A 17,370-nucleotide genomic window follows, 5' to 3' on the forward strand; every position below is an offset into this window, starting at 1 on the left:
TAAAGACATAGATTAAGATAAAATGTGTTTACACGTAGTAACATACTAACAAATTATGTAACATATGTTAATTTCCACGTAAATACAAAGATTGTCATTTGAATAGAATAAGATAAGGTACTGTTGACTATGACCTTTGTCTTTATATGAGGTTATCTTCCAATTGCTTTTCTGAATATCTAAACCAAGCAATATGGTAAGATTTTATAAAATCTTAATCAAGGTCTGAATATTACTTAGACATTAAAAATAAATCTTATTTGCACTTTTACTGACAATTGATGCAGATTATCTACATAACAAATGTTATATACGTGGTGTATAGTTTTTATTAAACTTTGGAATTCCACCAAAATTCAATAACAATTAAGGCAGCTGTCTTATAGTTCGCACTTGTATCTGTCATGGTTATAAGCTGCATTCAAGAAAAAGACAAAAACGACCTCACTTTTACAAAAAAAAAATACCTTTGAAGTACCATTGAATCATTGATTTTTTACTATAAAAAGTCGTTAAAAGTTGTTTTTCTTGTAGTTCACTTTTTAAAAAATTCCGTCAAATATGCAACAGAAAATTTGAATAACAAAAGGGCCAATAAAATTTCCGATAAAACTCTATCATATCGGTATGAAAATGTTCAATAACATAGGAACCCGAATTTCTTGAACTTTAACATGGATCCGACATCTATAACCAAAAGCAAAAGAAGTGATGATTTGATTAACTGTTAATTGTGTTATTTGAGTTCTACTACAAAAGGATGATACCTTTTTAGTGCATAAACAACTTTCATCAGGCTCCTTGAAAACCAAATTTTTACAAAGTTTAACCGGAAGGACATGACAAAGTTTATACGAAAAATAGTATCAAAATGTATTATTTGAATCATGCCAAAACCATAGCACAGTATTCTGGGCAGATGTACATTCAGGGACCAATCGTCCAACAGTAACACCAGCGTCTCAGCGATGGTTATTAGACACGTAAAATTCATGTCATAAAAAGCAGTGTATGCTATGTGAATATAAAAAACTGTTTTGCTTGTCCATAGCTTTGGCTCAGTTGATTCGTAAAATTATTCTTCTTATGGGAACATAATTATATTTCTTAACAAAAAAATTCTGAATAGAAATAGGCAAAACCTGTTCAAATCTATTTAAAAAAAAGTCGTCTTTTCAATTTTATGATTCGATGTATCCTTTGGATGTCATTCTCTTCTGTCTCTTTTTTATCTAAAGAACTGATGATAAAAAACGACTTTTTTTCCAGAAATATCTGTTGTTGGTGAGTTTTTTTGCAATTTCGTGCGCCTCTAGGTAAGTAACGAGTTTCTGGTTATTATAATGATAAGCAAACGATGCACCAATGCATTCATATATACTTAACTTAGTCCCCTGTAGGCGTATTTTACATTTATTACTAATCCATAACGTTTGCGCTGTGCAATTGTCGAATTTCTAATGAGAGTGGTAAGGTCACTGCCTACGGTAAAGTCGTCGGTGAATTAGAGTACGGGAAGACAATAATTCAATAGAAGATTTTGATACATTTAGAGGAAAGTCTATGTAAACGTGCTTTAAATTAATACATAGCCATTCAATATAAAAAAATAAAAAGATGTGGTATGATTACCAATGAGACAACTCTCCACCAGAGACGAAATAAAAAACGTAGAAGTAAATAAAACATATTAATTGTTTGGTTAAAGTTGAGGGATCATAATAATTTAATATTTTACAGCTGTATTCGACCTTTAAGGTCTGGTTATGCATTTACAACTTTAAAAAATAAAAAATATAATAAAATATACATGCCTTTTATGAATTATTTAACGAAATTTTAGTGGTCATTATGTATATTGAGGTCTATCAGAACAGAGGAGAGGGTGAATTACCCCTAACATGCCTTGCCGTTTTAAAGACCGCCAATCAAGAATCATCTGTATCATTGTATATAAATAAGATAAACGACCGAACAGGATGACAGAAACAAAAACTTTCGTTTTCTTTGAAAGTACGACTTCGAAAAAATAGTTCACTCGAGTATAAGGTAAACGAATGAATCAACAGAACTATACAAATCATCAGTAGCACTGAAAAACTTGAAGTTGAGTACTTTATTTAGTAAATAAAATGTACAGGAAACTTCTTATAGCTATTTTCATTAGCAAGGCGTTAAATACAATTGGCGGGGGTTATTTCTACGTTATTCTTATAATCATAGTATGTATGTTTTTGTTCGATAAAAATTGTAGACAATATTATTAGTTACATGGTGTGTAAGTGACCTAATACGATATATATGGGGTCATTAAATTCCATATTGGGAATCGAGCTTCGCTCTCACCGTGTAACAAATTTATCGTACCGACTTTCTTCACATGTGGTATTTAAACTAGCGGCCTATTTAAGTGATTAAGTCTTCAATACTAAGTATTAAGAACCTACTTCCATTTGTCTATACAAAAAACAAATGCCAACAATAACAACTTGTTAGCTTTAAATTTGTTTTATGAATTTATTTCAATCGTTCATTTTCAATTTCTTCGTCTGTTGAAACCTTTCAGATTTCTTTTTTTGTTTTGAAAGGGAAGTAACTCCTTACCAACCCCATATATTTTAGGACACACCTATATCAAATATATGTAGTCACCACGTGTAGTCCTTTAACCAATCATATCCGCAGAAATCTATAGGAGGTAAGATAAAGGCATATGCAAAAACAGTTTAAAGTACTTTCTGTAAAACTTTTGTTTGAAACATGTGAATAAAAAGAGAACGGTATCTTTTCAAAATATAAAATATACTTATTCATTCATTACTTTTCAACATATTAATCTGTTTGCAGCGTCTTAGATTTATACGGCGTAATCAATGTATTGTACTTGAAAGCAGATCGAGATGCCAACGGTATAATAACCATACCAGAATTAAATGGTGTTTACCAAGGATTCGATGTCAATCGTAAGTATAATAACCATACCAGAATTAAATGGTGTTTACCAAGGTTTCGATGTCAATCGTAAGTATAATAACCATACCAGAATTAAATGGTGTTTACCAAGGATTATATGTCAATCGTAAGTATAATAACCATACCAGAATTAAATGGTGTTTACCAAGGATTCGATGTCAATCGTAAGTATAATAACCATACCAGAATTAAATGGTGTTTACCAAGGATTCGATGTCAATCGTAAGTATAATAACCATACCAGAATTAAATGGTGTTTACCAAGGATTCGATGTCAATCGTAAGTATAATAACCATACCAGAATTAAATGGTGTTTACCAAGGATTCGATGTCAATCGTAAGTACAATAACCATACCGGATTCGATGTCAGTCGTAAATATAATAACCATACCAGAATTAAATGGTGTTTACCAAGGATTCGATGTTAATCGTAAGTATAATAACCATACCAGAATTAAATGGTGTTTACCAAGGATTCGATGTTAATCGTAAGTATAATAACCATACCAGAATTAAATGGTGTTTACCAAGGATTCGATGTCAATCGTAAGAGTTTTGGAATAATTTACATGCAAAACGAGGTTTGCCCCGTAAAAATTGTTACTCAGTGCCTGAGCTGACACACACTGTTTTTGGTCAGATCGTACACCAAACTCTGGTACTTGTCTAAATTCTAATGACCATACGCACCAGTACTTAATTCATATCTCATATCATATAATACCGTTATAAAATGTCTGCTAATTTCACTCGTCCAGATCCTTGTGCACGTATTCCGTGTTATGTATATTTATTATAATCTGACTAATAATATTCTTCATCTGAGTATCTCTTAATCAAATTAGAGATAACCGTCATATGGCGTATCTAATACAGGGTATCGTTCAAGGATCAAGCTACCAACCTATAATATCATCGTCTTTTAAGAACATCATATCTACATAAAGGCAAACAATATTTCAATTTCAGCTAAAATAACAATATTGTTAAAAGTATATTCGTATGATTAACATGAGTACATGTAAAGTAATGTTATTTCACTTTCAATTACTGCAGAAAGAATGAAGTGTAAGTAAGTGACAAATAAATGTAACGAGTGTATCCAAATTTGTCAACTGTGTTATTTGGAGGACGTGTTTTTCACCATTAATCGGCATTCCCATGGGAACAAACTCTCTTCTTGCCGACTTGTTCCTTTATTCATATGATGCTGACATCATACAGGAACTTCTTAGGAAGAAAGAAAAATATCCTTTAACTTCACTTTCCGCTATGTAGATGATGTTTTCTCACTAACTAATTTAAAATTTGGAGACTATATTGAACGCATCTATCCCATCGAACTTGAGATAAAGGATACAACAGATACAGTTAAGTCTGTCTCATATCTTGACTTACATCTGGAAATTGACAATGAGGGACGGTTGAACACAAAACTTTACGACAAAATAGATGATTTCAGCTTCACAATTGTGAACTTTCCATTTCTATGTAGCAACATTCCATCAACGCCTGCATATGGAGTATATATCTCCCAGTTGATACGAAATTCAAGGGCTTGTATTTCCTATCATGATTTCCTTGATAGATGGGTTGCTGCTCACAAGGAAGCTATTAAACCAAGAGTTCCAAGTGGTGAAGTTGAAATCGTCCCTTCGTAAATTCTACGGACGCCATCACGAGTTGGTTGACCATTATAGAATATCCGTTTCACAGATGACAACGGATATATGTTCCAATTGTCGTAACTACAATCTCGTCCCCTTTTCCCCGAATGTGACCTACCGAATTAGACTTGTCACCGAGGATCTGCTTACCCTTCCGGAGAACCTGAGATCACCCCCAGTTTTTGTAGGGGTTCGTGTTGCTCAGTCTTAAGTTTTCTATGTTGTGTTTTATGTACTAGTGTCTGTCTATTTGTCTTTGTATTTTTAGCCATTGCGTTTTCAGTTTATTTTTGACTTATGAGTTTGTATGTTCCTTTGGTATCTTTCGCCTCTCTTTTGCAACAGATAATATTGACAGACACATCGGCAGTTACGGCATGCCCATTCTAGCAGTATCGTCCATCTCTGTAAATGTGTGGCAATAAGGATTAGAAAACGATTTTTTTAAATGAGCATTTTAATTTGATAAAATGGCCAGAAACATCTGATATTTCAGTGTAGTTTGTTTAGGGTGTAAACAAACAAAGCATTTTGACAAAAAGTAAAAAAAAAACAGTAGATATAGAGATGATATATTAATTATCTTAAACAAAACAATTTTTGGTGTCTCATCTGTTCCCTTTATGGAGAGTCTGGACCCGCCACATTTATTTAATAAATAATTGTTGTTTTATATCAAACTTCCGTTGACCTCCACGGGAAGTTCTACTAGCTTATTCTTTAAACTAGTGGAGCAGAGTCGACTTACTCTTTCGGAGCACCTGAGGTGTTGGTGAGGTTTGTCTTGCTCAGTCTTTAGTTCTCTATGTAGGGGTTTGTCTTGCTCAGTCTTTAGTTCTCTATGTAGGGGTTTGTCTTAATTGCTCAGTCCTTAGTTCTCTATGTATGTCTTGCTCAGTCTTTAGTTCTCTATGTAGGGGTTTGTCTTGCTCAGTCTTTAGTTCTCTATGTAGGGGTTTGTCTTGCTCAGTCTTTAGTTTTCTATGTAGGGGTTTGTCTTGCTCAGTCTTTAGTTCTCTATGTATGTCTTGCTCAGTCTTTAGTTCTCTATGTAGGGGTTTGTCTTGCTCAGTCTTTAGTTCTCTATGTATGTCTTGCTCAGTCTTTAGTTCTCTATGTAGGGGTTTGTCTTGCTCAGTCTTTAATTCTCTATGTAGGGGTTTGTCTTGCTCAGTCTTTAGTTCCCTATGTACGGGTTTGCAGACTTGTTTGTCTTTTCGTCGTCTTTCCGTGGTTTGCTAAAGTGTTGTCAGTTTATCTTCGAGTTGTGAATGTTCCCTTGATATGTTCCGGCTGCGAATAGTCAGTCTTAAATAGTACCATTGTTAAACCTTTGACCCATTTTTATATTTAGGAGATATTGTTTTTCGTCATGATGTTGTCTGTTTTTACTATTTTTGATTCCCCTTGGTATCTACTTATTCTTTTGCAGATGATGGCACAGTGACAAAGCAGGAGTTTGTGAATTTCTGGCAGTTACTTACACACCAGACCAAAGAGCATTCAGAAGCATATTTTTACCTGGCAGATCTCAATGACGATGGCATTATAAACTCTAAAGATTTAGCACCACTGCATCATGTTTTTGATCTTGATGGTAAACTTTAAGTATAAAATCACTTTATCAAGTACGAAGTACGAGGCCAGTCATTATCTAACCCTAAAATTGCAAAATTAGTAAAATTCTCCAATCTTATAGAATGTCTGTTTATTTTAACGATAAAAGTAGATGATAACACAATCTGGACACTTAGAGTACAGAAATGACAGTGTGAATCAGAGGCTAACATGGTGATATGTTTGTAATAAAACTGCTACTTTTAACATACAATGTCAATGTACAAAAATATAGGTGATGGTATTAAAATAAGATACTAGTTTTACCACAAATGTATTAATTTACCCATATCATCACCTTTGCATGAGCCATCTTGCAGTAATATAGATTTCTGGAACCGTTGTTGCTCATATTTAAATATAAATGACATGATCTCAAACTGAGGCAATTATGATACTAAGTAGCAGTTTCGCAATATATAAAATGAGTTTGAAGACCAAAAGTAAACATGTAAGAGAAAAAGAGAATACTAATATATGACAGACAAATGTCTTGTGAAAGTTCAGATCACCGCCAGTCCTTGATAGACATGGTTGAGAATTATCCTCTACACTCAACATATATCGATTGTGTGCAAGTACCAAAACGTAATATTTATCAATTTTACCATATAAACACGTCCGGCTGTTTAAGGCTTAAGGTTACACGTATAAAACACATTTTAACTGCTTAACCTTAGAGCTATTTATAAACACGAAACAAGTAGATATGGAAAGGTTGCTAATGAGACAATTATGAATACTTTTTCTCAAAATTAAACTTAGTACTTTTTTCCTTTGTCTGTCACATAATTGAGTGAAAATTAATTTGATGGCGAAAAAAAAAGAAGATGATAATGTGTATAAAAGCTAATTTAAAGGATATATTAAAAGCTGCACTAGCTGAATCTTGATTTTTATAGGGAATGGTAATGTGACTGCCAAAGAATTTGGTGAAAAATGGATGGGTGTAAGTAAACATTAATACTTTGTAATTTGGTAGAAGTTTAAATACTTTCAACCAGCACTTAAGGATTTACTTGGTTGTGAATGTAAATATCACGGTAGATATAGTGTCTGGCGGAGATCATGTTTTTTCGAGTGAATCGGTCCACCTTTTTCGAATGTAGATCGGGTTTTTTCGAGTGATAAAACATGCGATCCGGTCAATTAACTGCTATTATGCAATTATAGTAGTTTTATTCATGACCGTCCATGTTATTTTGAATACTATACAAGTTTTGAGCACAAAAGACTCACAATTTCGTTGTATTTAACCTAAAATTCAGATATTTACATTGTCCGTGTTTTACGAAAGCAACAGTTTTAAAAAACGTCCGGGTTTTTTAACAAATGGTCCGGGTTTTTTGAAGAAAATGTGAATAAAAAAGAAGACATTCTTTGGCTTAAAAACTGACTTTTTCTAGTTTTTTATTGTAATTTAGCGATGAACAATATTATATATTCTGTATAAGTCACAAAAACAGATTACCATGTTGATCAAATTTAACTGTTTTCAATTTAATGATAAATTTTTGTTTTGAAGACATTTTACCATAACCTAGCAGTATTACGATGTATAAGAAATCAATGGGTCCGTTTTAAAACGGTCGTAAGAACCGAGTACAGGGACTCGTAATCTTTAAATTTTGATTTCATTGCATGCTGCCTTTGTTTTTACTGTCAATAATATTTTATGATTGAGATATTATATTATAGTGACGAAAAAACTGAGGAGCAAGAAAACTAAGAAAAAGGAGTAAACAATCAGAAAAATTCAATATAAACCCAAATATTCTACTAAAAGGGGACCCCCTAATAAAAATAAATAAATTACAATAACTTTTGAATTGAATGGAATATCTAATAAAAAATGAAAACAGCACTTTATAAATTCATGCTATGTGACCAAAGGGACCTAAAATTAGCCAAATCCATCTAAGGTCAACTTTGCCTGATGGAGTTGAAACCTTAGCCTCTTTGTTATGATTTTTAAATTTATAAACGGAGAATTCTATATAAATGATTCATTGTTGGTTGCTTAACGTCCAATGGCAAAATCTGTCATGCATGTTCCGGACGAGAACAAATTTACAGTAAATCCAATAAGTAGGTCCTGTAACAGAGGACGTTCGGGATAAAGGTCGGGAAATTTAGACTGTCACTGATAATGAGAGTATATTGGATATGGACAGAAATTTTGCCTTGCAACAAGCCACTTACGGAACATTCAAAGAGGTGTTGCAAGGGTTCTTAACGTGCTATGAGTGTAGCACTCTCTACACGCCGGGCGGCGCCCCATTCTGCCCGGACGTGACTGCGTATTTGAACATCCCATACGACCAAACGGACGTCTCACTTCGGCTGATATTGAACCTTGGGCTGATAATACATCTGATATGAAAAGTTACATGTTATGATCTTTTTACCCCATGCGATAACGTTACGAAAATGCATGTGATTATAGCTGGAAGCATGTGATAAATTTTTCATATCAGCCTGCTAAACAACATTTCGGAAAATATGGAATTCACGTAAATTTAATGCTATTATCATACAGTAAAAATTAGAAGTTATTTACTCTAAGTATAATGATAAATGAGAGTATATTGGATATAGACAGAAATTTACATAAAAATTTTGCTAAAATTATGAAAATTAAAATTTTTGAAATAATAATAATAATAATTAAAAAGAATTAGATTAAATTTAATTTAACAAAAAAAAAAAAAAATTTTTAGCCAAAAAAAAAAAAAAAAAAAATACCAAGTGAAGAAAACAACTATTTTCTCCCAATAATAATAATTTTCAAATTTTCAACAAATCAAAAAAAGAAAGATAATATCTGACAATGCACAGCAACTTCGGTGTTGAAAAATGTGTAGCGGAAGTTGGTCATAAGATTTATTTTCAATTTTATTCCCGGGAATAAAAAAAGTAAACGAACGCTAACTAAGAAATAAACATGTTATCTTGGTGCAATCAGGGGTGTACGGAATTTTACACCTGTGTTGAAAATGCATACGACCTTCGGCTGCGCCTCAGGGTGTATAGATTTTCAACACTTTTGTAAAATTCTGTACACTCCTGATTACACCAAGATAGCTAATATTTCCATCAAGACAAATAGTAAATGAAACATTAAGGATATACTTTCTGTAAAAAAAAACACATTTACCCGATTTACACTCTATGTGTACGTACGTCTCATTCCAACATGTCTGAGCTCACTTAAAGATTGTTTACGTCACGAAATATTTACTGTATGGAATCCATATCGGTACACTAACATGAAGATTTCAGAATGCAAATGAACGATGACTTTTTATGAAATGTACGTGTTAATACAGCATTATCAAACAGGTTTAATGCATTGTTTCGTGCTTTGAAAAGTACTTTATTTGAACCTTTTCATTGTTCTTTATACGTAAATGCACTGACATATTACATTTTAAGCCAAAGGAATTTTGTTTTTTCACTCGATAAAATAAGGACACACTTGAAAAAACACGGACTGCTCTCGAAAAAACGTGGACATATAAAAATAAAAATGAATTTACTCTCCAAAATGACCTTTTCAATACAAATACAAGAATTTTTGTAAAGTGTCTATATAGCTAAGTATACATAGATTCCATGTGCACATTTCTGTTGTCATTTGCATTGGTATGTGTATAAAAATGGCTTTACTCTATATTTTGGAATAAAGCATTGCAAGGCTAAATTAAACGTTTTTGAAACAAAATAATGTAGGGTTGATAATATCTTTTTATCAAAAATACTAATTTACCTTCTATGATGTTGTATATAAGGTTCTAGTATCTTTTTTTCACGTTTTACCAGAAAGGAAGTCTGTTTGTTAACATTTTTAATAATATTCACTCGAAAAAAAAGTGGTCACACTAGAAAAAAAAAACGATTAAATCACTCGAAAAACCACGATCCCAGCCGGACACTATACCTACCGTGAATACAATAAATCAATAAAGTTATGTATTTTTAATAAGAAACAAAGTTGACCTTAGAGTATTCTTGTTGGTCTGTTTAGGTTGTTATTGATTTTTTTTGGTTTTTCGAATGTTTGTTCTCCAGGTTACCTAGATGACGGTTAATCCAGAATTGTCATGTGATATTCGCACTGAAATAGTAGACATTTGTTTTTAAATCGACAACACATTTCACTATTATACTTTAACCTGAAACAAGAGAAAATGTTCAGATTTTAGTTTCGTACAAAGAACATTTATTATATGACCTAATTGCATTTCTGCTCACTGCCTTATGATGAAATATTTTCCAGATAATAAGAGAAACGCCATTTACGGTGTTATTTGTGAGATCTGACGTGGATAAAAACAATGTCCTCAATAAGACAGAATACAATAACTTCTTCATATCATTCGATACAAATCGTAAGTAATGTAAATGTATGTCGATTAGTGGAAATATGTGCGTAACATTCTTTTCAATGAAGTTTCCAATATATAGTTTAAGCAAAGTATAAAGTGATTTATTGTATATTTTTTTACTCTTAACCCTATTTTATGTTTATAGTGCTGCTACATATACTCACGCAGTAATAAGAAATGGATTATGCCAGGAAAACAAAACAATATATTTTTCATATAATTTCTAGATAGTACAAGTAATTCATTCATACTATGGAAAGAAAAGAATAAGGCCTTCAGCACGGGAAAAAAATCTCACCGTACTGCAAGTTTAAAACGGCCCCTAGCACCGGTTTAAACTGAATTCTTGAAATGAACGTGTAAGCATCAGGAAACGCTGGCAAAATATTAATTTCAATCAGTTGTATTAACAAATTACTGAACTCAAATCATATACAACACTTATTTTACTTATTTAAGATGATAGTAAAGTGAGCAAATCTGAGATCGAGACGGCTTGGACAGCAAATGGTTTTGCCGATACTGTAAAAGACTCTGACATTTTATTCGATAAGCTAGATAACAACCACGATGGATTTTTAACCAGTCAAGACATGAGCCATTGGTTTAACGTTTACGACACTAACCGTGAGTATAAAATGAGTTATTCGCCATTTCATATCGACAGAGCCAATAGAATGGAAATAATTATTTTATTTGTAATATTCAAGCACACCGTCTAACAAAACCTACACAACAACTTAAAATGAAATGTTACAATGTAAAAACACGCATTAGATACAATACAAAGGTAACAAAGAAACAGGCCGGTAACAACCGTTGCCGGATAGTTTTTCTGCACGAGTAGTCAGGTGAAGGTCCGAGGCGATAGCCGAGGACCTTGACCTGACTACAAGTGCAGAAAAACTATACGGCAGTTTGTTTCCGGCTGTTTTTTTTTGTTACCTTTATTTTGTATCTGACTTGTGAAGTTTCAAGAAAGAAGTAGTACATTTTTGCATTTAGAATAGGTAGCAAAATTAAACAGATTATAAACTTAAATGGCCATATACCAGTTAATGTAAGTTACAGTTTAAACAAACTTTTTTTTTCACTTCCCTTCAACCAAGAGTTTTTTCTCAAGAGATTCAAGAATCTAATAATTTTATAAAAAAGAACCATGTCAAGTAAAAGATGAATGTCGTACACATTTGAGTCTTTTTAAAATGCAACTTTGCAAGTAAGTAATGTATGAAAAACATTTCAGGGGTAAGCAAGCTTACATTTGATTTTTATTTGGGAAAAAAACGAAAAATAGGGGAGGGTTTAAAATTAATTTAAAATAAACAGGCTTGATCCTTTTTTGTTGAAAAAATGCAGGATGTGCCATTTCATTCCCCCATTCCCCCTTAAAAAATAATAAAAATCGTACGTTTGCTACTAAATTGAGGAATTCAATATGTATGAATTCAATATATATGAATTCAATAACATTTATGACAATATAAATGTATAAAAAGAATGAATTTCCTATTTCATCAGTGAATGAAATGTTATGACAAAATGGATTTTGTCTTGTTATTAGATATATATAGGCATATATTTTGGATTTTTTTTTAATTTGTCATGCTTTTAGGTTTTTATATGTCTCTAATAGTGTTAATCAGGATTAGACACGTGTCACAATATGATCCAATCGCAGCTTACCGTCCAAAATTGGTGAAATGAGTTGAATGATTTTCTTCAAGATTTGCTGCCTATTTGAAAATGTATTACACGGACACTTTTTATTTATAGGATCAATCGTGCATTGGTGAGTTGATAGGGATTTTTTCTTTTGATTAGATTTGATTTTTTTTATATATATTTCCTGTCTTTTTTATTGAAATATAAACGTCGGTACCAACATTTCTTTAATTTCAGCATTGTCCAGAATACTATTCATGTCCATATATTGAAAAAAAATATACATTTACGGACCGACCATTCATGCAGCTTCAAAAGGGGGGTATGTTTTTTTCTAAGGAAATTATTTAGTTTTTCAACGCTATCACCCAAATATTTTTTTTTTCGAAATTAGCACTATTATGTACGGTATTCGGAAAATCAGGAATCAGAACATTATTTTGTCTTTTGCTTGACCACAATATATTTTTTCTCATAAAATTGAGGATCAGAATATTTTTTTTAGGAAAAAACATACAGTAACCCCCCTTTTGAAGTTAAATGGCCAAGTCCCTTAGTGTACTGATATGAATAGTAATATACTAGATTGTTTGAAAAAAATATAGTTACTGATGTCAACTAGATATATTATTAATAAAAGACAGGAAATATGTCGGTGAAACAAAAAGTTTAAATCTAATTGAAATTCAAAGTGCTCATGAACTCACTGACACACCAAGTCCGAATGGGATAACTATTTTACACCCCAGCTGTTCTAGATTAGATAAAAAAAAACATTACGCTTCATAAAATTTAGTTTACAACGCCATACAATAATTATAATATACTTTATATATTACTATTTAGTATATACCCTTTATGAGCCCCGGACACAATGTTTAGATATATTAAATTAACAGAGAGTTTGTATCCAGTCGTCTTGGTGTAGGGGTATGAATCGTGGGTCTATATGCTAAAGGTCTTGAGTTCGAATCCCAGCAAAGATACTGGATTTTTTCTACATAAATTTTGATAGTTAGTCTTTTCTAATTCTGAGTTTTATTGTGGATTTGACATTCCCGCCAAAATGTTACAGAACAAAGGAAAGCATGCAGAACAAAGAAACTCAGGCTAGGGTGATCTGGTAGGATGATCCGGCTCAGATCACCCCTAGTAGAACAAAGGAGCTGGGATGTAACACCCGTTAATATACTGTTTTTCTATAGGTCTGCTGGGGGCAAAGTCGTACAAGTCTATACAGACATAACATATTTAAATAGAAAATTCATAGGGTCGTATAAAAATAATGTGATGTGGTACTATTGCCAACGAGACAACTAACCACCAAGGTTCAAATGAAGTGCATTTAAGCAATTATAGGTAACCATACGGCCTTCAACAATGAGAAAACCCCATACCGTATAGTCGGCTATAAAACGCCTCTACATGAAAAATGTGAAACAAATCAATTGAAAAAAAAACTAACGGTCTAATTCATAACATAACAGTTTACGAAAAACAAATATGACAGACCTGAACCAACGACAACCAATGAACTACAGGCTCCTGACTTGGGACAGACACATACAGAATGTGGCGGGGTTACACTTATGTGAAAACTTGGGACAGCACAATTTAAGAAAACACTGTAAATATCAGTTGTAATTGGCTTAACTCAAAAGATCGATACGAGGCACAAAAACAACTAACATAAAAACAATAGACACAAAGTACCGAAATAAGAGTACTCGCAGTTACTGAATGCTAGTTCTTAATCTATCATTTATTTTTACCCGACAGAAAGCATAAACTTACCAAGATATCAAATATCTAAAACATTTTAATCAAAATGACTCGAAAAGTATTTCCTTTGTAGATGACAGCCACCTTGATATTATAGAAACAGTTAAGGTAGGTTATACCTTTCATTTGAAAGATAATCATCTCAATTTTATTACAACAGTTAAAAGTATTGACACAATACACTGTTTAAGTAAAGCAAGACCTGTTGTACAACCGCTAGCACTTGTATGAATCCACTCCGGGTATTTCGTAAGGTTGCTGTCGCTCATCTTTAGTTTTCTGTTAACTACTTCGTAAACCTATTTTTATTGACGTCCATCTTCTCACGCCAATTCTGTTCTCTATTTCTAATCGACATCTGATTATAATGTCAATGAGACAGCGACAATACGACACAAATAATAAAATAAATCTAGAGGCCTAAATGTTTAGAAGTTTGATTCAATCATAAAAGACTGCAATTGTATATATTGTTGGTGCAACCATTTTTCTTATTCGACTAAAATGGAAACAACAATAAAAGTTCCTTTTAACATAGGCTACTTGTATCTTAATATATATACTGAACTTGGTTGGTCTCAATCGGCGTAGAAAACAAAGAGAGTTTTCCAAAAAAAAAATCAACAATGAGTTAACCACTTTATAATTCGTCTTTGATTATGAAATGTACTTTTGTTTCTTATTGCTACTGATTTTTTTTTATCCGGACTGTCCATGAAAGATGTATATGTTTGAATCTCCAACTTATGTTGATATGCATTCAACACTTGGATTTTGAAAGTCGCGAATTGTATACGTATATGTAAGTCTTGGATGTTTTATGTATTTCAGATGTACCTACTTCTCCCACCAATAAATCTACAATAATATAAAGATAGCAATTCAGGTATAAAATGGATCTTTTTTTGTTTACAACTACAAAAACGGCATATATTGTTTTGAATTAAGGCAGTATGGGAGGCTTCCGCCATCTGGATTGTAAAATAGCAGAACACAATAGGTCTAGATTTGCAATCAAGTTAGCAAGTGTCGATGCAGGAATACACTTTGAATAAGGAACAGGAATGTTCATTTAAATGAACAAGTTTATGTGATTTTATCTTATAATGACTAATATCTTTAAAAAGGTAGAATAATTTTGCCTGATTCTTTTTTAACTTAGCGAATTAAGGGACGGTAACTCAGAAATTGTATGATTTATTAAGGAATCTGCAGGATTTTTTTTCCATATTATAGAAGGAAAGATTACGGTGATCCCATTTTCTTTTGATGTTCTTTTAAAAATAGCTATCTTCTCATATACTATTTCCAAAATTATATAATTAAATTTACCTTCTATTCACATGATTATTTTTGGCGGCTGTAGAATCTATATAAAATGCGACATTTTTACAACTAGTAGCTTGAAAACAAGTTCGGTGACCTATTATTTCTATAATACTTTTGAATATAATATTATAATTTTATAACATTAAATAAAACATTTTGGCAAATAAAATTGAGAATGGAAATGGGGAATATGTCAAAGCGACAACAACCCGACCAAAGAGCAGAAAACAGTCGAAGGCCACCAATGGGTCTTCAACACAGCGAGAAAATCCCGCACCCGGAGGCGGGCTTCAGCTGGCCCCTAAACGAAATGTGTACTAGTTCAATGAAAATGGACGTCACACTAAACTCCAAAACATATAAATGAACTAAAATTAAAAAACATACTGCAAGACTAACAAAGGCCAGAGGCTCCTTACTTGGGACAGGCGGGTTAAACATGTTTTGTGAGATCTCAACCCTCCCCTATACCTCTAGCCAATGTAGAATAAACAAACACACAGCAATACGCACAGTAAAACTCAGTTTAAAAGAAGTCAAAGTCGTTTTGAAATTTTCTATCATAGTAATATGCTATACAATTGCAGGGAAAGAAAACATAGAAATGTATCACTAAAAGCAGTAACTCCTTTTGATACATGCACAGACAGGCATTGCAATAGATACTAGTATTAGCTGCCTACTTGTTAATGATTAGTTCTCTGAAAATAATGCAATTCCTGTACAAGAAAGTTTTTAATTTATAATGTAAACAATTGCAAAAAAATAACATTAAGATAAATTTCTCTCTATTTGCTTGATATTTATTTACACATATTAAGATCTGAATTGTGAATAGATTTTGAAGAATTTTCTGTTATATCAAGTTTGACAAACAAATGCGTACGGTTGAGACATAAATAATGATTAATTAATAAAAATATATATACATATTGCAAGCCGCGTTAAATATGACATATGCAGAGCCAATAATGTTCCGATGATTGACTCGAAAAAGTCAAACAATAATTAATGGTTTCAATGAATTTTTATATTCTATTATTTTGTTTCAATTTTTGTAATTTGTAACATAAAAAGATGAACACATTCATTAAGATTCGATCTTAACTAATTGCCCCTAGAAAAGTATTGTTTTATTCAATGTTTCTTATTACAGGTTGACGTTGCTGCTAACCAGTTGATTGTTTCACCAACAACAAAATAAAATTGCACACAAATAAACATAAAGTGTTCTTTTAACAGGCAACCTTAACTTGGGGGCAATCAAGCAATTTAGCAATGTTGCAAAGAAATAATTTCTAAATAGACCAATTTTGTGGTAATTTGTAGATGGGTCGACACATTGGGACAATTATCCGCTATCTAGCGTCCTTTGTAGTCGTCGTAAATCTTAAAGCGATGTGCAGTATTTCGGATTTATTTTGTATATGTTTACAAGTCGTAAAATTGCATCTGAACATTGAAAAATATGGTAATTGGAGCATTTACATTTCCTGAAAAACAATCATTGAATCAACGAAAAAATCTGTTTAATAGATTTGTGAGTGTAAGGAGTGTTCGTAAAAAGTGAAATAAAAGATTTTTTTCCCAATTTAATCGACATTTCTAAAAATTCTGTTCACAGAATTTTGTTTAAAAATGATATGTTATTGCTGTGAACTTAATGATCAGAAAATATTAGAAGTTTCACAGTTTTGTTTTTGCTTAATTAATTATAATCTAATTTTGGTGAGGGCAGAAAAAAAGAACAGACGGTGTCCTGTTGAAGTTTGTTTTCACTCTTCATGTCGAGTCTATAAAAATAAAATCCAATGATCCATATACATTTTTGTTGTTGAAACGGACACGTTCATAGCAACAATATTATTACAAAACATATGGACATGTTTTTTTGAAAATTGGCAATTTAAAGTTCTGCTTTGCATGTTTCATCCATCATGCGTATCA

General features: G+C 32.2%; 1 protein-coding gene across 1 annotated transcript; it reads left to right on the forward strand.

Moving 5' to 3' along the window:
• The first annotated feature begins 3,244 nt into the window (after positions 1–3,244).
• On the forward strand, positions 3,245–16,658 carry LOC127727782 (uncharacterized). The gene is made up of 8 exons (XM_052234898.1): positions 3,245–3,311; positions 6,075–6,239; positions 7,162–7,208; positions 10,539–10,650; positions 11,107–11,274; positions 14,168–14,202; positions 14,926–14,980; positions 16,580–16,658. Exons 1-7 carry the CDS (start codon positions 3,245–3,247, stop codon positions 14,959–14,961), a joined length of 630 nt encoding a protein of 209 aa, XP_052090858.1. The 3' UTR covers positions 14,962–14,980; positions 16,580–16,658.
• The last annotated feature ends 712 nt before the right edge of the window (positions 16,659–17,370 follow it).

Source organism: Mytilus californianus, unplaced genomic scaffold (genome assembly GCF_021869535.1).
Source record: "Mytilus californianus isolate M0D057914Y unplaced genomic scaffold, xbMytCali1.0.p SCAF_2, whole genome shotgun sequence".
NCBI lineage: Eukaryota > Metazoa > Mollusca > Bivalvia > Mytilida > Mytilidae > Mytilus > Mytilus californianus.